The sequence below is a fragment of the Anopheles stephensi genome, chromosome 3 (genome assembly GCF_013141755.1).
Source record: "Anopheles stephensi strain Indian chromosome 3, UCI_ANSTEP_V1.0, whole genome shotgun sequence".
In the NCBI taxonomy this organism is placed as follows: Eukaryota; Metazoa; Arthropoda; class Insecta; order Diptera; family Culicidae; genus Anopheles; species Anopheles stephensi.
Window position 1 is genome coordinate 85439327 of NC_050203.1, and position 23103 is coordinate 85462429.

The 23103-nt window shown below is 45.9% G+C and overlaps 4 protein-coding genes across 4 annotated transcripts; 2 read left to right on the plus strand and 2 right to left on the minus strand.

The window, feature by feature from the left end:
• Nucleotides 1-5041: 5041 nt before the first annotated feature.
• On the minus strand, nt 5042-6823 carry LOC118513893 (protein Spindly). Its single transcript, XM_036060207.1, has 2 exons — nt 6677-6823; nt 5042-6606 (listed from the first exon to the last, which is right to left on the minus strand). The coding sequence occupies exon 2, from the start codon at nt 6580-6582 to the stop codon at nt 5071-5073; it is 1512 nt and encodes a 503-aa protein (XP_035916100.1). The 5' UTR covers nt 6583-6606; nt 6677-6823; the 3' UTR covers nt 5042-5070.
• Nucleotides 6824-6888: 65 nt separating this feature from the next.
• On the plus strand, nt 6889-8447 carry LOC118513897 (zinc finger protein 665-like). Its single transcript, XM_036060214.1, has 3 exons — nt 6889-7139; nt 7206-7345; nt 7415-8447. The coding sequence occupies exons 1-3, from the start codon at nt 6996-6998 to the stop codon at nt 8421-8423; spliced, it is 1293 nt and encodes a 430-aa protein (XP_035916107.1). The 5' UTR covers nt 6889-6995; the 3' UTR covers nt 8424-8447.
• Nucleotides 8448-8686: 239 nt separating this feature from the next.
• LOC118513898 (zinc finger protein 501-like) lies at nt 8687-12061 on the plus strand. The gene is made up of 2 exons (XM_036060215.1): nt 8687-8935; nt 8992-12061. The coding sequence occupies exons 1-2, from the start codon at nt 8804-8806 to the stop codon at nt 10093-10095; spliced, it is 1236 nt and encodes a 411-aa protein (XP_035916108.1). The 5' UTR covers nt 8687-8803; the 3' UTR covers nt 10096-12061.
• A 2362-nt stretch (nt 12062-14423) lies between these two features.
• Nucleotides 14424-17517, minus strand: LOC118513892. The gene is made up of 4 exons (XM_036060206.1): nt 16950-17517; nt 16499-16886; nt 16117-16424; nt 14424-16051 (listed from the first exon to the last, which is right to left on the minus strand). Exons 1-4 carry the CDS (start codon nt 17083-17085, stop codon nt 14847-14849), a joined length of 2037 nt encoding a protein of 678 aa, XP_035916099.1. The 5' UTR covers nt 17086-17517; the 3' UTR covers nt 14424-14846.
• Between the last annotated feature and the right edge of the window lie 5586 nt (nt 17518-23103).

Below are 23103 nucleotides of genomic sequence, written 5' to 3' on the forward strand. Positions count from 1 at the left end.
GATCCAAATTCGGAGGTTTTATGAGTCCATTTCACTTGGCCATGTACCCACCAATTAAAGGGCTCGTCGGTCGAGTCGGTCGAAAAAGGATGATTGCCCGAGGTAAAAAGGAAGATCCTTTCAACCAACCAAAAAAAAATCCCGAGTTCCTTGATGCCCGGTCGGGAGCTAAACTAAACAACAAAGTCATCGACGTCTCGGGACAACCTATTCCCGATCACCTTCTAAAACCTTGATTTCCATGCGTGTTTGTAACCTTTCCGTGTATGGACATTATGCCGGAGCAATAGCTGCAAACTGTAGCTCCTCTCGCTCTCGGTTTATCGTTTTAGAGCCTCAAAACTACCGGCCGCCCTAGTCGAGTGAGATGTAAAAAAAATCCAAACATTCCGTTCGAGGGCAGTTCCAGTGCCTGTGCGAGCATTTAAAACATGCAGAAGTTATGATAGATTCGTGTGTTTTATTAGCCTTGTCGTACGCCACATCCAGAAGGGTCGTGGCAAGTGATGCCTCTATAAGCTGCCCTTGCCGAACCGGGAATAAGGCTGTGCCGTAAATCGGGTTTTACAATTGTTTACTGTCGAGCGGCCAATAAACTCACTTTCCAGGGAAACATAAAGGGACACAGCAAATGCAAATGTCCAGGCCACACGAGAAAGTTGGCCGAAGTTATGAAAGGCTGCTCACGCGTCATCACTTCATGGTAGCGTTTTCTTCGGGCCGGATATACAGGATATCAGGGCTTCCTCCCGTGATTCTACCGACCGAGAGAGTATTTGCCCCGCGGCAAGGGAAGCAATTCTCAAGCTTGACTCTCCGGGAGATGGTTCGCGATATCAGGATAGCGTCCCGCGGGGGTCGGGACAACAACCCCTGTTCGACGGCAGCTTCAATTCTGGTGCGCTCTTTTTTTATTATCACAAGGATGCCTATCATCAGACGACCTTTGCTTTGAAGTCAACCATGGCTAAATGAGTTGCAAATTTCAGTAAATCAAAGCGCACCAGGCAAGCGTCCTCGCGGATCTTGGGGAGGAAATTCTATTACACCCAATATGCAAATTCAATTGACGAAAATCTCCGCCCAGGAGAGATGAGCGAATAACCTACAAGCAGGTTTGAGGTCTTGAGGGCCACCAAGGATTCCAAAGTTCTCGAGGTGGAGAAATGCTTGAAATGCTCGCTTTAAGGATAAAGAAACCCGAATCTGTTCTTACTCACTCCAATGAATAGAAAGGGTAAACAAACGGGAAATGTCCCTCCGTTTTCCATTATTATGCAAACACGCTTCACCAGCGCCAGCAACATGTTCGGGCAGAACATTCAATTTATGCTAACCTGTCTCGATTACCGTTGCCGATAAGATCTTAGACGCTTGACGCGGGTTTCAATCGCGCAAATGATGGCGATAAAGCGGAACCATTGGCTCGCTTATTATCGCACCAACGTGATAGGGCGTTTTCCTTGCCGGCGGGGGAAAACAACGGCTAAATCCGATTGCTCTGACATTAATTGTGAACAAACTTATGTTTTATTACATTTTTAACAGCGAAGGACACTGCGCCCAGGGGTATGCACAAGCTGCTAGACAGCCGAGCAGGTGAAATCACTTCCAATCGGTCCGACCACGGGTAGATGGGTTTTTCTCCCCTTACGGTACGGAAAAGTCAACCGATGTTCGGGTGGGTTGATTAGCAGCTTGTAAAACAAACGACCGCCAGGGAACGGGCGGCACACAACTGCCCCTCGATATACGAAATGCCTTCCAACGAAATTCCGCCTACCGCATGGTGTGAAAGCAATAAAACACTCACCACGCGCTTACGCCTGGATGGGACGGTCGCGCGCGCACCTTCTTTCTTTTTCGGTGCGTTTTCCCATCCCAAGTAGGCTTTTGTTCGGCGCGCGAAGTTGTGCTTTGTTGAGCTCCCGGACTGCACTCCGGACTGCACTTGATCGAGTGTCATAAATTTCGCTTCTTTATTCGTCGTGTCCAGCTCGATTCCTGGAAGAGGAGCTACACCTGAGCTAGTGCGGAGAACGTTCCCGATGCTCGGTCCCGCGTATTTGCTCGGGCTAAACTCGCTTACAGGACGCTTTGTTGTCTTTTGCAGCATCTGTTTCTGTTCAGCTTTCAGGCCCTTTGCCCGGGGACGGGGTGATCTAATTTTTCTTGCCCGGTTCCGACTCCCCGGGCAACAGGCGTCATCATCGCTTTTGTTGTTTGACGAGTCGTAAAATGGGAAAGGAAAATTATCCGCCCTACAACAAATTAATTTCCACCTTTTTGTTCCGAACGATGTGCCGACCGAAAGCACCCACTCCGATCGTGTTGGCTCCCTTGGCCGTTGGATTGCCTTCTGGTCATTGTTGCTTAATATAGAGTATTGGGTTTGTGTGATTTAAATAGTGGAACAAAATTTAAACATTTTCAGCTTTGGTAAGAGTTTCTTATAAGAATTTAAAAAAAACATTTATCCATTTTAAGGATAACTTACCAACTTATTGTCCCCTTCACTGTTTAACCAATTGCACCTTTTTCCATCTCCGTTCCTTAAGAATAGACACATTAATTGCTTTCATAAATCGATTCTTAAGCTATATTGTACCACAGTAGATCGTAGCAGGGCGATAAGATAAATTATTGATCAATAACATGTCTGGTAAGTAGCATTTCATTCCCGAAAATGGATTGCACACCAATCCGATCATGGTTTGTGGCTTTTCTTTCCCTCCTTCATTACCCTCTCGGTTCGATTCCATTGTATCGACATACCACACCAAGAATGACGTACATCCAGGTGATCTGCCCTCGAGAGCCCTTAGAGTCCTTAGAGTCCAATATGGCACCCCGAAACCACCGCTGGGTTCACCTTGTCTACCACCTGCGGAGGAACTGTGCAGAACCACACAGGGAGAAAATCAAAATAAATGACACAAACAGTCGTGCCCCGAGACAACGGGGTCCTCGCTCTTGCCAGTAGCCAGCATCGGGTGTGTGTGTGCTGTATGCTGCATTTGCTGGGAGATCATTCTAAGAAGTGACGATTCTATCGCCTCGTCCAGCAGATCCTGGCTAGCGCTGCAGTCTCTTATAAACCCATCAATCTTAATTACCCTTCATATCTCCATCTCGGAGCTATTAGCAGAGCGCTGGGTCCTGGTTTGAGGATATCCTCGGGATAGCTTGCAGAGCAGCAGAACAAGACAATACTGTCCGAAAAGACGAATAACGGCCCTTGTTGTGGGCCTTTTCTTTCAGCAGCTAAGAAAGTACAACACACGTTCAGTGTACGATCAGCACAATGCTGGTACAATGGAAGTGAGTTATTGAAGGTTGGGCGAGCAACATCCGAAAGAAGTTGATGGAAAATTGTCCCCTCTGGAGAAGTGATTTTGCCAAAATAAGTCAGTTTCAACTCAACTCTCTAGCATTGATTCATCCCGAGAATTGTTCTTTGTATTGTGTTTAATGTGCATTTGATAGACTTTTTTTCTCCTCTGCCTAATATCCTCTTCAGAGACTTCAGCTTATGCTTCAATTGTGTCTACAAAGAATATTCTTCACTAAAACTCCATTCAAAGTTGTACCCGTTTTGGGCACCGCACGACAAGCCGCGTGAACTTGCGGTCGCCTTTGTGACTTCCACTTCCAAAGTAGCTAGCTTAGGGACGTAAAAAGCGGATTAAAAGCGCAGCACTACAGTCCATAACTGTCTGCGGTTTTATTTTATTTTTGTATGATTTTGTAAGCGCAATGCCTGCCAGGCACTTCATAAACGAACGACAGATCAATTCTGTGAGAGACCCCCAACTCCTAATCCAACAAGACTTAATTAGAGGACTCGGGTCCAATACATCTGTGACTACAATGCAGGATCAACTTAGCGTCACCTGACCTCACTGACACATGGATTCGAGCAAAATTAATTCCAAAGATGGTCCAATATTGATGTCCTTCTAAGCTCATCTGCAACAACCCACGTGCCAATTATGCTTTGCTACAGTTCTACATCTTTTCCAGGTCAAGACGGTATGAATTGATGCTAAACTCCAGGACATCAATATTTTATTCCTTACATACGCTTTGCAGGAAATCACCTACATGTCTACTCTTCTTCTCACCTGCGGGCGCACGTGCATTAGCCATGTTCCACACGCCATCGATTCATCTGAAATGATTTTTCTTTCTATTCCTCACTAAAGATCTAAGATAAATGAATGCATGTAACAGCCCGTTGTAATTGAAGGTAATGATCAAACGTGCATCTGCCGTGTGTGTAGACCCTTGTTCACTCCTCCTCAAAAGAAGCGCAAGATGGCGTATGAGCCCGGATTTTATTGTTTCACCTCTAATGTTTACACCTTCGTGGTTGCGATCACCCTCCACAAAAACTGTAATGAAATGTTGCCTTCGTTTTGCAAGGCAAAAAAGGATATTTCTCGGAATGAAGTTATCTTTTTGCAGCAAACCTCCAACGAAGCGCTCCCTCGGGATGGACTGGTGCGAGATCAACAGTGCAAACAAACGCAGCACGAGCCCAACAGCGCGTCCTGCTGCAGGATTCGAACGCCCCGCTGGTCAGTGCAGCTTTTAAGGTGGCGCATAAATTAAACCATCTGTTCCGGAAGGTTCCGATCGGTGATCGCCACCACCACCACCACAGGGGCCACAACGATTCTGCCCTCCGTGGAGCTTTCTTCAGCTCAAGCGAGACCACCACTAGGCATAAAAAATCAGGGGAAGAAATATGAAGCATCGAGATGGCTTCATCAGCATGGTGCATTGGTCCCGTATAATGGAGGGATGTCCACCATAGGGGCAGTATGGGCGTAAGGAACTCAACCGCAAAACCTTACCGAAGACAAGCTCAATATGCGGGTGAAGAGTAGGCCAGCCCATCTTAAGGATCCTTGATGAATCGTCCGAGATTGGAATCGAAATTAAGCAAAATTACGAAGAAAATGTGTCCTCACGACACACGAGCCATGTGAGACAGCTGCTCGATTTCGGACAACGGAAAGGCCTATGGAAGACAAGGTACCGTTTTCTGTTTACCTTATTTTATTCTCATTGTGGCTTTTCCTCATTCGTGTCCTCGTTACTTGTTCGGTTTTCAGCATCGGATTGGTTCAGCTCCTTGTAGTGAATCTTCTTCAGGTCACTGATTTTGTAGCATTTCCAGGGTACAATCCTAATGGTGGCTGCATCCGGTTCCGGGTTTTTTTGTTGTTTAGACTCCTGCAGAGCGCCACCAGCTTTCGGAGGTATCGTGGCTGTATTTTCAGCACTTGGAACAGTACTGCAAGTTTCATCGCTGGATTCAGCTTCATTGCTATGAGTCGTGGAGGGTGGTTCAGCACGAAGTACGCCTATGTTCTCCTTCTCGCAGTCCGGCACCTCACTCTCTTCCTGTTTTTCGAACTTTTCAGCGACAGCTGGGTCCTGACACACCAACAACGCAGAAGAACCCTCCCGATCAACGTTCAAATTGTTCGCCCTCAATCGCTGTGCCTCTAGCCGCCACGTCCACGCATCCTTGACCGCATCCTGGCGCAACTCCATCGCTTCCCGTTGCCGAAACTGACAGGTGCGTAGCCTCAGTTCCAACTTCTGCATCTCTTCCGTATAGTACAGCACCAGCTTATTAACCCAATCGGCACTGTTGGTTGCCATCTCGTGTTCCAAATAGCGAACGCGACCCAACGCCTTCTCAAGCTGCTCGTGTAGTTCGCCGTTTTGCTCTCGGAGCGTTATCAGCGCATCATTCTCCGCCGCTTTCATCAGCTTCAGGCACTGTCCGTACAGTCTTTCCGATTGCTGAATCAAATCGCGCAACTCCCGTATCTGTCGCGGACAATCGGCGTGCTCCTGTTTCAGCTTCAGGTGAGCCGCCTTCAGCGTGGAGAATGTCTTCAGCACCTTGGAGCGCTGATCGGCAACCTCACCGAACAGAGAATTTCCTTTCGTATTTTCATTGCTCGTACCGGACCGTATGCCGGCGAGCTCGGCCGATAGCAACGCGGACTGCTGTTGGGCCGCTTCCAGCAACGTGCGCAGCTCGGTTGCTATTTCCCTTTCGTTGAGCAGATCGGCCTGCTTGGATTCAATCTGTTCTTTCGCCATTTGCAGTTCGTCGTTCGCTTTGGACATTTCCCACCTGGTCCGTTGGAGTTCATTCGTAGTGGATACGATCTGTTCCTGGAGCAATTCGATTTCGGCCACATATCGTTTTTCCTCGTTTTCCCAGTCTTGTTCCACACTTGGCTGGGGTTGCTGGGGGTCGGATATGGCGGTCGGTACATCGGGAATAGAATCGATAGCTGGAACAACTTCAATCCTTTCCTCTACCTTTGCCTTCAATTGATCTATGATGGATTTTTGTGCTTTAAGCTGCTCTTCATAGTTGAAGCGCAGATGCTTTTTCTCTTCAGCCGATTTGGCCACCATCTGTTCCAGCTCTTCCGACAGATCGATGATGGTTTTGTTGGCTACCTCATACTTGTTCCTGTAGACGTGCAACTGCTGGCGAAGCTCTTCATTCTCCGTTTGGAGTTGTTTGCTAGAAGCTGGCATCTCCATCGGTGCAACGCCAAACAACCACCACTGGAAGCGTTTGTTCCCGATTAATCATTGGTTTTTCTTCTTCTTGTCCGGTGTCACGTTTCACACTTACCAGGCTTACTTTTTACTTCAAAGAACGGTGAATGCCAGCTTCAACTATTGGCATAACAACAAACCAAAGCAATCCGACGCCAAAATGCGTGAACGGTAGGCGACCGTTTGTTTTCAATCCGAAAATCACTGTTTTGCCGCATTTTAGACCGTTTTCAAAGTGACATTTCGCTTTTCGAACGTATGAATGCTATCTAAAACCGATCCTTAGCTGTCAAACGAGTCTTTGTTTGTAAATAAGACGGCATCAGTTCGCTCCGTTTTGTTTTTGCGAGAATTCATACGGATTTCAGCTAAATGTGTACACCATTTCACAGATAATGTTCCAGTTAAAAATGAATCACATCGCTGTATGTCGCGTTTGTGCCTCCAGCGAAACTGTGCTTGATCTGGTGGACATTTTCGAGGAACGCGAGAAGCAGGAGCGCATCGCCGATGTTCTGCTGGAGCTGGCAGGAATAAAGGTAAGCGGCTAGCTCTAGCAACATACCAACGTCTCAAAACTAATAGCATTTCCACCACATTTTCAGGCGACAGTTAATGATGGTTTTCCACGAAAGTGTTGTTCACAATGTCATTCCGACCTTACCATCGCTGTATCGGTGCGACGGAAATGCATCGAATCGGAAAAACTCATTCAAGAAACGTTGGATTATAACCTAAACTTTGCGTAAGTATGATGTTTGGAAGAATGAAGAATCACCTCATGCCAACGATACATTCTGTTTGTCTATTTTAGGCATGATGAAGACCAGTCGGACTATGTATCCGTGACATCCTACAAAAACGAACTGATTCCAATGTATCGTTGCTGGGAGTGCTCGCTAGACTTCTACGGCACTGAACAACTGCAGAAACACTATGAAACCCTTCACGCAAACGCAATCCACGGCTGGAAAAGCTTCGGTAACAGTGAAGTTTCCTTATTTGATTCAACCGACGATGAAGAGTTGGATGAGGAAAAGGCCGTAGATATGCGTGCAGATGAAAGCTTTACTATTCCTGCAGCTCAAACTCATCGTTGCTGCGGATGCTTACTGACGTTCGAAACCGAAGCCGAACTGAAACAACATTCCGATGCGAAACATGCCCCAATAGCAATACATGTTGATGCAAGCCGGACATTTCAGTGCCAAGTGTGCCATCGTTTATTCACAAACGCCAGCTCGCTAGAAAACCATCAAAATGCGACATATTTGTTCCGCTGCCAGTGTGCAACCTGTGGCCTGCTGTTTGGGACGATGACACAACTAACGAGGCATGAGTTTAAGCACTTGCACGGCAAATTCACCTGCGACATTTGTGATAAGATTTTCTCCAATCCGGAATACATGAAAACACACATGAAAAAGTTTCATACAGACGCACGGGCAACGAGATTGCAGCCACCGCAACACGTTTGCAACCAATGTGGCAAGTGCGTTAGCTCGGCGTCGTACCTGCGAACGCACATGAAGCTACATTCGAAAGAGGAACCCTTCTCCTGCAACTTGTGTGGTGCTCGGTTTAAGTTAATATCCTACTTAAATTGGCACATGGCAATGCATAAAGGGCTGCACAAGTGCAAGCAGTGTAACGCATCATTCAAAAGCCCATCGGAGCTGCAAGATCACATGAACAGCCACAAGGAATCGAGGCAGTTCTGCTGCAATCTGTGCGGTAGAGGTTTCTACACTCAGAAAGATCTGTTCAAACACATGCGAAAGGTGCATTCGCAGTACAAAAGAAAGCAAGTGGTGAGCAAATAAATCGAATAGGATGTAAATTTTAAACATGAAATGTCGGGATCATTTTCGAAACAAGGTCAATCTTTCCTATCCATCGCAAAACTTTAAAAGTTGATAATCAACCAGAACGAGATGCGGTCGGATAAAATGTGCAGCACTTTTTGGACAACCTAACATTTGAAACTGATCTAAAAACAGTTGCCTCTCTTTCGAACACCTTCGAAAAGCGCCTTTCGCAACTGTCTTTCTCATTTTAGATACATTTCCAACGCATCTAAATCGTTTCAAATGTAAACATTGGATTTGTATCCCTGAAGGCGTGAGCGGTAAGGAAAGGATATGGGTCCGATTTGATTATTGTGCTGCCTGCAATAGAATAAAAGTTACAAAGCTGCTTCAACATGAATCAAATCATCGTCTGCCGCGTTTGTGCTTCCATCGACGTTCCTGAGCTTGATCTGGTGGATATTTTTATGAAGCACGAAGAGCAAGAGCGCATTGCCGATCTACTGCTGGAGCTAGCGGGAATAAAGGTAAGTCCTGGCGCATTGGATATCGCCTGTGTTAATGATACTCTTTCTTCCATAAGGCGACTGTCGATGATGGATTTCCTCGCAAGTGCTGTACGCAATGCCATTCCGACCTTACCCATGCTGTAAGGGTGCGACGCAAATGTATAGAATCGGAAGAGTTCATCCAAGCATCCTGTGATGCTGCTTCTTTCGTCCACTTTGATGACCAATCGGACAACGTTTCCATGACATCCATCAAGGCAGAACAGCTTTCATTGTACCGTTGCTGGGAATGTTCCATAGATTTCTACAACGCCGAACAACTCCGGGAACATTACGAATCACTGCATGCCAACGCAATCCATGGCTGGAAAAGCTTTGGCATCAGTGAAGTTTCCCTGTTCGATTCAACCGATGATGAAGCGCCCACTCGCCGAGTGGTTGCCGAAAGAAAGCCCGTTAAGCAACGCTACCGATGCTGCGGATGTCCACTCGTGTTCGATACCTTGGCAGAGCTGCAACAACATTCCAAGACGGAGCATGCACCGCACGCAATCGAACCCACCGAAGACAAACCGTTCCAGTGCGAAATATGCTACCACACGTACACTACCAAATGGGGCGTAGTTGGGCATCGCTCGACCAAGACTATGCTAAACCATCAGTGTGCATATTGTGGCGCTCTGTACGGTTCCATACAGCGGCTGCGGGATCATGAGCATACGCACACAAACCATTCCATCGATTGCAATCTTTGTGGAAAAATGTTTTACAAATCCACCCACCTGAAACGGCACCAGGAATCTGTGCACGTGGACCCGAGCCTGCGGAAGAAGTACAGTTGCAATGTGTGTGGCGTGCGCGTTAATACGACAGCTTACTTAAAAAACCACATGAAGCTACATTCTTCCGAGACACCGTTCGCCTGCAAATTGTGTGGGGTCAGTTTTAAGCTGAAAATGTATTTGCATTGGCACATGATCAAGCACCGTGGCGTACACAAGTGCATGGAGTGTGAGACAGCATTCAAGACGCAATCGGAGCTGCTGGATCATTCGCATGTGCACGAGGGCACGAGACAGTTCGGCTGTAATTTGTGTAGTGGCCGGTACACTACGGCCAAAAATCTTACCAAACACATGCGCCAGAAGCATGCTCAATTCAAAAGAAAGCAAGTGTAGTCGAAAGGAGTAAACAAAGATGTGAAGATCGAAAGACTAAGTACCCTATCGATTAATCTAGGCGACATCGGCTTCACGTACGCAGGACTGACTGTCCAACTACGGGTAAAATCAAGTCACAGAAAGCCAGAAATGGCAGGCCGAAACCTTTCAAGGTTGTAGTGCCAACGACGAAGAACTCGCCATCCGACGAGACTCGGAGATTGATGACTTAGGCATAATTGGTTTGAGGTTTGATCCTATGTAGTCCGGAGGGGAGATCCGGGTTTTTCGAGCCGAAATCCAAAAAGGCTTCGAAAGATCGCACCTTTGCAGCCATCATGCCTATCTGTGGTCAGTCCCATTGCCAACGTAGAGGTTGAGACACGCAGTGACAAAGTTACTGGATGCCCTTCTGGTCATATTAGAGCTTCAGCTAAAGGACGAAGCTGAAACTGTATTAGACATGTCCTGATTCAGTATTCAAATGCGTCTACCTTAACGCGCTATGCTATGAGGGCTGGTCATGTCATGCACAAGACTCCGGACAACCCAGCAAGTAATGTAAAGGCTTTGAGGCTGCCCACATGGCGAGAGGAGATGTGATAGGGCTAAACTGCGAGATGGAGTGAGCTTGGCACTTGTGAGACCCTTCACGAGTAACACCAGCAACAAGAAGAAGGGCTTCCGAGTGCCTTTTCCCCGCAACGAACCCAGCCGCCGTCCCAGCAGTCATAATACCGGAACGGAATTTCGAAATGCATATGAACAAAATGGCACAAACACAAACTATTCTCGAGTGTTATTTTTAGCTTTTTTGTTTTCTTTTGCTTTTGCTGTTTGTTGTTTGTTTCTGTTTAATTATCTTATATTCTTGGATTTGTTTTTTTTTTCCTCGTATTTACTTTTAATTGTTTGTTTTGTGTGTTTTTTTTCTTCTTCTCCTATTTTTATGTTGCGGTTCAGTTCACAGAACAACTTTACGTTTTACAATTATCTGCTACTGTTTTTTTTGTGTGGTTTTTGTTCATTTTTCTATTAGTAGAGCGCAAATTGGTGCACAAAGGTGTGTGTGTGTCTACTACGGGCCCGAGAGTGTGTGCGTGCTTGTGGGTCCATCGTTCAGATTGTGATTGAATTCGTTTGGTTGCACGCTCCTACATAAAATATACGATCAGGACTCTCTCGCACACACGCACACACACTCACTTTCTAACCAAATATTTCCTCATTTTTTTCTGTTGTAATCTGCTCGAAGTGATCGTGCCACAAGTGTACCGCACAAACCAAAGAACTAAACGAGAGACCCCATTGTGCATCATGGTGTGTGTGTCACCAAGGTGATGGTGATACATACATGCCTGCGTTTGCTTGGTTTTGTTATGTCATACAAACAGAAAAGCATCGAGAGGGAAAGAAATGGGATTTTATACATAAAAAGAAATTTAAAAACAAAATCATCGAAACTGTTTAAACAGCAAATCAATACTTTTCGAACCGTACATTCTAAATTATACACCAAAAACATCAATCAGTGTGCAAAATTAAGCGCATAAAATAACAGAAATTAGAACGTATAGCAAATGGGTGTGTATGTACAGAGCTCTAAAATACCATCATCGCCCAGAGAGAGAGCGAGAGAGATTGTGTGATAATCGGAGAGTTTTGTTTAATAAATAGCAAACAAAAAATGTTCCTTCATTTGGGGCTAAGGATCCAACCCTCAGCGGGCACGAAACACGCACACAACAATCATCGCGCCACCGCTCATCGATCACTCCCGATTAAAAACTTAAAATGCTAAAACTTAACTGTTTTTTGAGTATTTTTTTAAACCTTTTTTTACTGCCTTTTTTTACATTTTGTGTTTTTTGTTTTTTTATTTGGTTTTGGTATCATGCAGAAGGTGTTTGTGTTTGTTTTTTTTTTACATTTCTCGCGTACTTCTACTACCACTGCTGCTTGCTGCTTTATCCGAAACGATACATGTATCCATCTGAAGAATTCGCGGAGTTTCGGATCGATGTGTGTTGCAATATTTACCAAGCGTCGTGTTCAGATTCCAAATTCGAAGAGAGATATAATTGTGTTTTCTGCCCTATTTATAAACTTTCTGAGTGCCCCCCACGCGAGCGACACTCATCCTTACTCACTGCCCTAGTAGCAAAAATGAGTGACTTTCCTATTGGATTCTCGCTCCCTCCAATAAGAAAGGAGCGAATCTTCGAACGCGGCAGACCGTTCGAAGATTTATCCCCGAATGATAACCGAACGCATCATCGGCGCCGATCGTGCGGCCGTCGCCGCCAATCGCTCGGTCATCGGCGACCGACTGCTTGCACACAAATGAATAAAAAAAAGAATGAAAAAGGAAACAAAAAAACGGCTCGAGACCGGGCAGTTTTACTTTTGCAGGGTATTTCTGTTCTGCTCTGCCCCGTGCCCAGCTACTTCGCTGGCTTTTTTATTTATTCTATGGAGAGGCGGCGGTGGTGTTGCCTCTGAAGAATTGTGGTGGTTGTGGTGTTTGCTCGCTCTCGCCCCCCCCCGTATCGTCGTTCCGTCTGTGGCGTTCTCTATCCGAAGCTGCTGCGTTCACAAGCCAGACGGTGAGGCATTTTACCGTGTGTGCTGCAAATGAAAGAGAAATTAGTATTTTTTTCATACTTACCCAAAGTAGTCTCGATCTGGTGTCTGTGTGTTGGAGCTTCTTGACACTACCATGAGGCCATCGCGGTGTTGAAAAAACTACCGTCTACAAGGTGTGCAGTATTGGTCGGTGACAAACAGAATTGGAGCAACGAAGTGTACGCGTGTGTGCTTTCTTGTTTTTTTTTTGCTTACCGAATTTTCGGTTGCACGCTTTGCATGCTTTTGGTATGTGCGAAGAAAAAATTTTAATTGTTTCGGCTGGAGGTGGTTTGGAATCTAACGGAAAATCAGCCACACAGTTTGCAGTTGGCATTTTGGTCAGACGTGTTTAACCGTGTGAATACTTGTATTAAATTTTTGGTTCCTAGTTTTGTTTGCTCTGGTGTTCCCTTTAAGGATTCTAAACGATCGATTTTTCAGAGGTGTGTTTTAAAACTTCATTTATTGAAGTTGACGTATTATATTTATCATGATATCATATATATTTATCATGAGTATTTCATAAATACAGGCATCATGGAGGCCGACAAAATTTTGAAGCCCGTTGTTTCCCGGACTTGTGTTGGTTTTGGGACCACCTCGCAGACCCAGTTGTCCCCTCCGCCATTGGCTGCACTGCGAACCACCAAGTCTCCGCCAAAGATGGGGTCACGGCTGACAATGGTGTCCTCAGCGGCGATACCGCTAACTACCGGCGTGTCCCCTCCGTCGTTGATACCACGTCGGATCGGGGCGTCGTTCAATACGGTACTACAGCAGACCATGGTGTTTCCGGGGCAGACCCGCCTGTCCCCTCCGCCGTTGGTCGCACTGCGGACCAGCGAGTCTCCTCCGTCGTTGATACCACGGCGAACAAGCGTGTCGCCTACGACGGTACCACGGCAGACCAGGGTTTCGCCAGTGCCACTACCGCTAGTTACCCCGCCGACCCGCTTGTCCCCTCCGCCGTTGGTCGCACTGCGGACCAGCGAGTCTCCTCCGTCGTTGATACCACGGCGAACAAGCGTGTCGCCTACGACGGTACCACGGCAGACCAGGGTTTCGCCAGTGCCACTACCGCTAGTTACCCCGCCGACCCGCTTGTCCCCTCCGCCGTTGGTCGCACTGCGGACCACCGAGTATCCTCCGTCGTTGATACCACGGCGAACAAGCGTGTCGCCTACGACGGTACCACGGCAGACCAGGGTTTCTCCAGTGCCACTGCCGCTAGTTACCCCGCCGACCCGCTTGTCCCCTCCGCCCCTTCCTCGACCTTCTCTGGCGATTAGCCCATCCCCACGGCAAGAAGCTTCTCCATCGCGTAAAATAGACGACGAAAATTTAAAAAAAATTGATCAAATGTTCAAAATAATTATAGAAATGGACGTAAAAATTGATCTTCTATGCAAGATGTTTTGTAAACAACGAATTGTTTTTGAAAAAATAAGAAGTGAGCAGGAAATAATTGAATTCAATGTAAAATTAGAACAGCCGGAATATCAATTGGATGTTATGAATTCAATAGGCTTAATTATAGCAGGCATAAATAATGTCGAAAATAGAATGCACTCGGCACTTGATATAATTTTTGATAGACAATTTTTCGCCGAGTGTACCTGGAAACGTGGGGGAATGCCACCAAAAATTCCCCTCGCACCGTTTACGAATATTTTAAATTTATTTCAATTAATTGGTACGTCAGGTAGAGAAACCCCAAGTTCTGAAATGGTGGAAATGTTTTTCAAAAAAAAATTATACCACGCAACGGATAGATTAAATTTGCTGGGGCAAATAGAAACTACATGCCATAAACGTAAAAAAGTGTGAATAAAAAAATCGAAAGATGCAAATGGTTATAATTTATCCAACAAAATTTCATTGTGAATATTTATTTCTTGTTAATCCTGTCGCATCGTTCGAATCCAATCTTATCCTATCCTATTCTATCTTATCCTATCTTATCGTACCCTATCATATCTTATCCTATCTTATCGTATCCTATCATATCTTATCCTATCTTATCGTATCCTATCATATCTTATCCTATCTTATCGTATCCTATCATATCTTATCCTATCGTATCCTATCTTGTCCTATCCTATCCTATTCTATCCAATACTATCCTATAATATCCTATCCTATCATAACTCCTCCCATCCCAAAGTATGTAGTAGTGGCGTAAATATGAATTCAGTTTGTTTGCTTGTCCTTGCTGCTACTAGCTTACATTTAATTTCAGTTAAATTAATGGTTACGGTGGATGCTACAAGGTTGTCCATCGTTGCTCTGAATGTGTTTATTAAATTTGCACAGCAAGGATAGCTAAATGCCGGGATATGGTTTGGCAAAACATGGCCCTCAATTTTAATAATATTACTCGCCTCTGTAGTAGCAGAGCTGTATTGCATAATATGATTACTTTTTGTAAGAAACCAGCTGTCTTTGTTTCCTGTTTTCAGTACAAATCCATTCCTAACATAGCAAATTACCTCACTGTTTTTTATTTTTAATTTTGGATACGATTCTAAGGTTTCCTCGGCCGCAACATTGCACTCTTTGCGCTCTCCTAATCTGCAAATTACTTGTTGCAGTGTTTTGGAACCACTTCTTATCAAGCCTTTTATGATTTGTAAATGGTTTTCAAATGGATAGGTTGAAAACGTGTGGAGTGGACCAAACCTATCTACCTCTTCACTTACGTGTATTAAATTGTGAATGTTGCTGGTCAAGTGATTTCGGCTATAAATTGTACCGAACTGATTGACGAATGTCTTTAGTAAAGAGCCTGCGTATTCCCAATATTGGCTATAATAGTTCGATGACAAAAATGTAACAGCACAAAAATAAAGTTTGAAATGATGGAACGCACCTTCATTTAAAAAGTCCGACAGTATGGCCAGGCTTGCATAATGGAGGAAGGTACGATATTCAGTACCTTTCCAATAATGCAGGTAATGTAAAGGACGTAGAGTACGATCAGTTATTTCCGAGGGAAATTCAATTAACTTAAATAGTTTGTTAATCCTATCACATTCTTTAGACGACCACTTAGTAAATGGTTCCAACCCACCATGCGACCAGCCTTTCAATAGTTTCTTCGTCACTCCAAGATCTATTAAATGCAGCCTATCTCCAACTATAACGTTTTCAACTATGTTGAAATTCTTAATCTCAATAAGCGGGGATGGTCGCTTATAATGCGCAGCATACAACCCGCTCCTGAACTCTGCATCGGTGCGTTTTTCTGCTTCGGAATTCTCGAAAATAACCTTCCGAGCATCTTTCACGTGCACTCCTACACACTTGCATTTCATGCAACCGTGAATTGCGTTGAAGTAGGCTGCACCTGAAAATATAAATATATATTTGTTTTAAAAAATCTTCAGTAATGGTAAATATTTTGTGTCATACCTTTTATGAAGGCTCTTGCTGGTGAGTCTGCTACAATTAGACGCAAGTTTACATGGTATTGCTTTCCTCCTATTTTGAAACCAGACTCCAAAAGTTGGTTCAATTCGGTCACCAACGGTCGTAAATAATCTTCACAGTTATTCGGCTTACTGGATCCACAAAAAACACCTATCACCAGAACAGGTGTCCCAGAGATGTTGTGTAATTGCATCAAAATGGGCCAAAGCTGGGTTGGACCGTTATTGTATACAGGAATTCCATCCATCGAGAGATTGATTTCCAAACGATCGATGGTGGGCTTTGTGTTACTAAAATAAATAGCATAAAAATAAATTAATATTACCTGATTGAGGAAGCGAATGAACAAAAAATTTACACTTACCTAAAATAGTTTTGCAGGGCGGTTTCAATCCCCTGATACCAAAGCTGACCGCCTGCCACAGTCGCTATCTGGCTTCCAACACGTGTTGGCGTATTTAAAAATGTCCTGGCATCTTTGGGCACATAATAATCGGTTGTGTCGCGAACTAGCAACAACAGATCATTCACATGCGCCAGTGAAATTTTTGACGCAAGGGCCCAACGGCGTAGACCTTCTGGGAACGTCATTTTTTTACGTTCATCAGTCGCTACATTACCATCAAAAGTATTATGGTCCTCGGGAATGTCGTCATCGTCTTCAAGGATGTACGAAGTCTCTTCCGTTTCCTCGGATACTTCAAGTACTGGCGCGTTGTCAACCACCGCAACCTCAGCAGACGGAGGGACGGCTAAACAATACATTATTTAACGTATATCACCAACTGCACCAGTATTTAACTATATATACATACCATTCACCAACAAATCTGCGCTACTCGTTCCTGCTTGATGTTCGCGCTGCCAATCTTCCTCCAGCATACGCTTTTTAGCCGCACTTAGTTTTGCAAACTTTCCACTTGCTTTCAACTCTTTCACAGTGTGAGACATTTTGCCAAACTAAACTTTTTCACGTTTCACAGGGTATTTAAAATCAGCTAAGCGCTTTCACGACCGTCTTGCTACTGCGAGCAGATTTTCGATTTGGCGCGTTCTACAGCTGACGCCGGACAGCTGATCACCGATACCAATAAGCGCGGAAAGGGGGTAAACGTAGAGGTGCAAGAACGAATAACGATTCATTCTTGGGCGGGGTAGGAAGTGGGGATCAAGGGACGAAGGGGAAACGACGACGAACAGCCGTCGCCGAACGTATCGATAGGCGCGGGCAATGGAGGAAACGTAGAGGGGCAAGAACAATTCGTACTTCGGGTTAATTGATGGACGACGGAGACGAGTCGCGGTAATGGCGGTGGGTAGCGCTATAGGCTTTGCCGTGAGTAGGAGCGAGATAGTAATACAAAAGTCACTCATTTTTGCTACTAGGGTGTATACTTGAAATATTTCGTTTATCAAAAACTTGACGAAACTAGCTTTCGTCAAGTATGGTGTGACGTCTAAGCGTAAACAAAACATCTAAACGTAAACATACTCCCCCCCATGACAGAATGTCATAACAAAATAACTAACACGCGGTACTAACAGGACGGTTTCGCAACAGGTAAAACGCAAATTTTCGTAACAGGACGCGTGACTAATCCCTTTGCCGTTTTCAGCTTCACTACACGAGTAAGCTGATCCTCTCCAGGGTGTACATCAATGATGCGCGCCAGTGGCCAGCGGGTGATGGGGAGGGAATCGTCCACAAGGATGACCAGCCTGCCGGGAACGATTTCGCATCGAACCGCAACCTTATTGTCCTTCTGCATTTCCTGCAAATACTCGGTGGTCCAATGCTTCCAGAAACGTTGCACGAGTAATTGCCAGGTTTGTAGTTCATCCAAAGTGTAGGTCTTCAGGCGCGTGTAGTCGGGAACGGGGACGGCGTACATGGAAGTACCGATCAGGAAGTGCGCAGGAGTAAGCGCGGCCAAATCGTTCGGGTCATCCGTCATCGGCAGCAAGGGACGCGAGTTCATCGCCGCTTCTATCTGCTGAAGAACGGTGCTGTACCCTTCGTAAGACAGCCTCGAGCTGCCCAGATGCCGGTAGAGATGTCGTTTGGCTGTCTTCACCGCAGCCTCCCACAATCCACCGAAATGTGGAGCCTTAGGTGGAGTAAAGTGCCAGGTAATCCCCATGTCAGAGCAGTTGGTGGCGATGATGTTTTGCTGTTGCTCACTCTGAAATAACTCGAATAATTCTTTTAGCTCGTGTGACGCACCTTCGAAATTTTTCCCGTTGTCGGAGTGTATATCCGACGGTAGCCCGCGCCGGGCTGTGAAGCGGTGTAAAGCGGCCAAGAACCCTGCAGTGGTGAGATCGCTGACCAGCTCCAGGTGAACCGCCTTGGTTGCAAAACAAACGAAAACACACAAATAACATTTGGCAGCGGCAGCTCTCTTGTACGTCGGCTTAAGATAAAATGGGCCGGCGTAATCCACTCCAGTAATAGAAAACGGCCGGCTCGGAGTGATGCGTTGATACGGAAGTTGGCCGGTTTGTTGTTGCACTAGGGCGGGATCCTGTCGTATGCAACGAAAACAATTACGGACTACTCCTTTCACTAATCTCCGTCCGTCGAGCGGCCAATATTCTTCTCGAATCTGGGAAAGTAATAGTCTTCCCCCGCCATGCATCAGCTTTTCATGAAAGTGGTATGCGATGAGACGAGCAAACGGATGTTTCTTGGGAAGTAGGATAGGGTGTTTGAACTGGTAGGGAAGCTGTGCAAGCTTCAATCGGCCACCCACTCGCATTATTCCTTCCTCATCGAGGAATGGATTCAAGCGCCGTAGAGGTGAGCGCCGCCCTACAGTTTCTCCTTTTTTCAGCAGCCGGATCTCCGATGAAAACTCGTCTTGTTGCGCCAGCTTGCATAATGCGAGTTTAGCTGCTTCCAGGAACTTAGGTGTGATCGCGGATGTAGTAACTGGTGACGATTGTTGTGTGCGTGTCTTGTGTTTGGTATTGTGTATGAATCGTGTGCAATATGCGATTACATGTAACAATTTGGTGTATGACGACCACAAATCGAACCAAGGGTGAGTGGTCTGTACATTTGCGACTACAGCACTCACCTGACGAATTTCAATATCAGCTTCGGCCGCCAGCAATGGATTCGAAATCGGCCAATCAGAAGCAGGTAACCTCAACCACTCGGGACCGCAACTCCATATCGAACTTTTCAGCATGTCCACTGCTGACATCCCACGAGATACCAGGTCGGCGGGATTTGTTGAGCCGGGAATGTGTTTCCACTGACGAGGATGTGAATAGTTCTGGATCTCAGCAACACGATTAGCCACAAAGGTTTTCCAGGTGTTGGGTGGTGACGCAATCCAGTTTAGCATGACCGTGGAATCCGACCAGAAGAACGAATCGGTGACTTCGATTTGCATTGCTTGTCGAACACGATGATGCAGATGAGCTCCTAACACGGCTGCGCACAGTTCCAGTCTTGGCAGCGTGACGCGTTTCAGTGGGGCCACTCGAGATTTTGATGCGAGCAAACTAACTCGAACGTGCCCCTGCTGGTCTTCACAACGTGCGTAAATACAGGCACCATACGCTACCTCTGACGCGTCTGCAAATGTATGGAATTGTATTTTGGAGTTTGGTAAGAGCACATACCTATCACGTTTGAAGTCAGCCAAATCTTTCCAATCATCATTAACAGCCTTCCATTTGTTATAGATGTGAACGGGAACCGGATCGTCCCATCCGATCTTCTGCAGCCACAATTCCTGCATGAGCAGCTTCGCACGTATAATGACCGGAGCGATCAATCCAAGGGGATCGAATATTCGGGCAATATTCGATAATATTGATCTCATGGTGATGGTGGTTGTATCGACTGCAGCTGGTGATTCGAAACACAACACGTCGAGTTCGGGTTTCCATATGATGCCAAGCGCCTTTACCTTCTCGTTTGGCACAAACTGCAGCGAGGATTGTGTACCGATATGCTCCGCTGGTAAACCGGAGAGCACTTCCAAACAATTTGAAGTCCACTTTCGGAGTTCGAACCCGCCCTTGGAGAGCAGATCCGATAGTTGCTGCCGAAGGCTCCGAGCTTCATCCACGCTGTTTGCTCCACCAATGAAGTCGTCAACGTAGAAATTGTGCTTAAGCGCAGGTGTGGCAAGTGGATAAGCTGCACCTTCATCTTCCGCAAGCTGCAACAGAGTACGAGTGGCCAAGAACGATGATGGAGACAAACCGTATGTCACGGTATTCAGCTCGTACAATTCCATAGGCGATTCCGGTGAGAATCGAAAAAAGATGCGAACTAAACGTCGATCATCAGGGTGCAGGATGATTTGCCGATACATTTTTGCTATATCAGCAACAACAGCGATTTTAAATGTGCAAAAACGTAGAACGATGTCTATTAGTTCATCCTGAACTATGGGTCCAACCCGCAACGTTTCATTCAGCGAATAACCAGTCGACGTTTTTGCCGAACCATCGAAAACTACTCTAACCTTTGTAGTGGTGCTTGAAGCTTTGAAAACAGGATGATGCGGTAAATAATAAGCAGCTGTATCATCAGTAGTATCAGTGCTTATAGGAGACATGTGTCCCAGTTCTAAGTACTCCTTCATGAATGCTTGGTATGCTTCTCTAAGTGCTGGATCGCGTTCTAGTCTTCGCTCAAGAAGTTCAAACCGACGGATGGCTTGAGCTCTGGACAGGCCGAGTTTTTCTCCGAAGTCGGGCTGTTTTGGTAGACGGACAATATATCTACCTGTGTCGTCACGTTCAGTGGTTGCTTTATAAAATGATTCGCAATGCCGTTCATCGGGTGAGTATGCATCATTAACCGTTAAATTTTCTAGTTGCCAAAATCGTTGTAGGGATTCTTCCAATGATGCCATGCAGACGATTGAATAGGAAGTGGTAGGATGGGTTTTAGAATGCACATTCTGATCAGCTGTGGTACCGGTCACTACCCAACCGAAAGCACTATTAATCATGACGGGTTGATGAGGTGCGGGACGAAGCTGAGTGGCATTCTCAAAGAATGCATGGTAATGACGAGCGCCGAGAATGATATCAACGGGAGCAGATTTGTAGAACATCGGATCTGCTAAATTGATGCCAGGCGGTATCTTCCAGTTTTTGGTGCAAACATCGCGCGTTGGAAGATTCGCTATCAAATTGTCGACCATCAAAAACTCAGTATTGATCGTAAACGCTGTCACTCGAGAGGCAATCTGGGCGTGTACGGATTCCCGTACTGTCTTCGTAGATTGTCCTGCTCCAACAATGGTAACGTGTACGTTACTCTTCTTCAAATTCAGCCGTTTGGCGAGTCGATCGCTAATTAGATCCGGCTGCGATGCGCTGTCCAACAGCGCGCGCGCAGGATGAGCAATTCCGAAATTATCAATGATATTCACCAAAGCAGTTTGGAGCAATACCTGCTCGGGTGCTTGCTGTAGTGCTGCTGCAAATGTGCGTTGTGTGTTATCGGTGGCCGTGTGATCGTTAGCGGTGTTGTGTGTGGGATGTGGCGGAGCGTTGTAACTAGGGCTATTCGGTGTGAAGTGCAGTTTTGTGTGGTGTGCCAAATTACAATGCCGGCATTTGTAGTGCGACGGACAATCACGAGCCATATGATTCTCGCGTAAGCAATTTATGCATAAACGCGCGGTCATCGCGAAACGATAGCGATCCTTAGGCTCCATTCCTTCAAATCGTGGGCATTTTAGCAATGAATGCGAGGAATTGCATAAAATGCAATTTGGTGTTTCATGTGACGTGGTACCAAAACTAGTTTGACGCGGAAAGGTTATTCGCCGTGAGTGATTGAGTTCATGACCCTGTGACGTATGATGGTTGTTTACTAACAACGTCTCCAATACACGCATACGACGGTGCAGGAATGTAATCAAATTGTCGTAACTAGGATCTGTGTTGCTAGATGCGTGCTCTTCCCAATCGCGCAATGTTATAATTGGCAATTTAGTGCATAGTAGATGCTCAAGTATACTGCCCCAAGAGTCCGTTTCTTCTCCTAAGTGTTGCAATATCTTTTTGTGCCTCTCAAATTCATCCACAAGATGGTGCAGTGTTGTAACGCTCTCCTTTTGAGCAGCCGGAATGGCAAACATTGCTTGCAAATGGCGTTTTTTCAGCAAATACTCATTAGAGTATCGCTCAGCCAAAGTGTTCCAGGCTAACTCATAATTAGCTGCGCTTATGGTGATTGATTCTATCACCTGAGCCGCTTCTTCTTTCACTGCGGCGCGCAAATAATGAAACTTTTGTATCGCTGGTAGATCGGCGTTGTTATGAATCAAGCACTCAAATGTGTCGCGGAAAGTCAACCATTGCATATAGTCGCCTGTGAATTCTGGCAGCGCGATGGTGGGAAGCTTGATGCCCTTAAGTGGGTTCGATCCAGTGCTCGGGTGCGCGGTAGAAGCTAGTTTTGCCTGCAGTTGAGATTGGACGTGAATCAATCTATCCTCGAAATTCTCTCGTAATGCAGCATTCTGCGTTGTTTCTTCCAGCGTGGAAGCGGAATCCTCCAACCCTTGTTGAACACTCTCCAGATCCTTGCATAATATTTCGAATTTCCTTAAACGAACCTCCACCTCTACTTGATCCCGTGCGTGAACGAAATCATCCAAAAACTTCTCGTACCGCGTAAGGGACGCCAACAAAATTGTCCGACGGGACGCCAAAACGACGGGTGGTACGGGCATTGTGCACTCGTGTGTGTGTGTGTGAGTGGGTGACCGGCAGTGTAATGCGTGATGCGGCAAAAACAGCTGTACGGTGCACGAAAATCCAAACGAAATGTGGTACGACACAGAAAACGGTGAACGATGGGTCGATCAAACTCGCGAAAGCACCAGAAATTCGAGCTATATCCTGGTCACGGCACCATGAAGAATTCGCGGAGTTTCGGATCGATGTGTGTTGCAATATTTACCAAGCGTCGTGTTCAGATTCCAA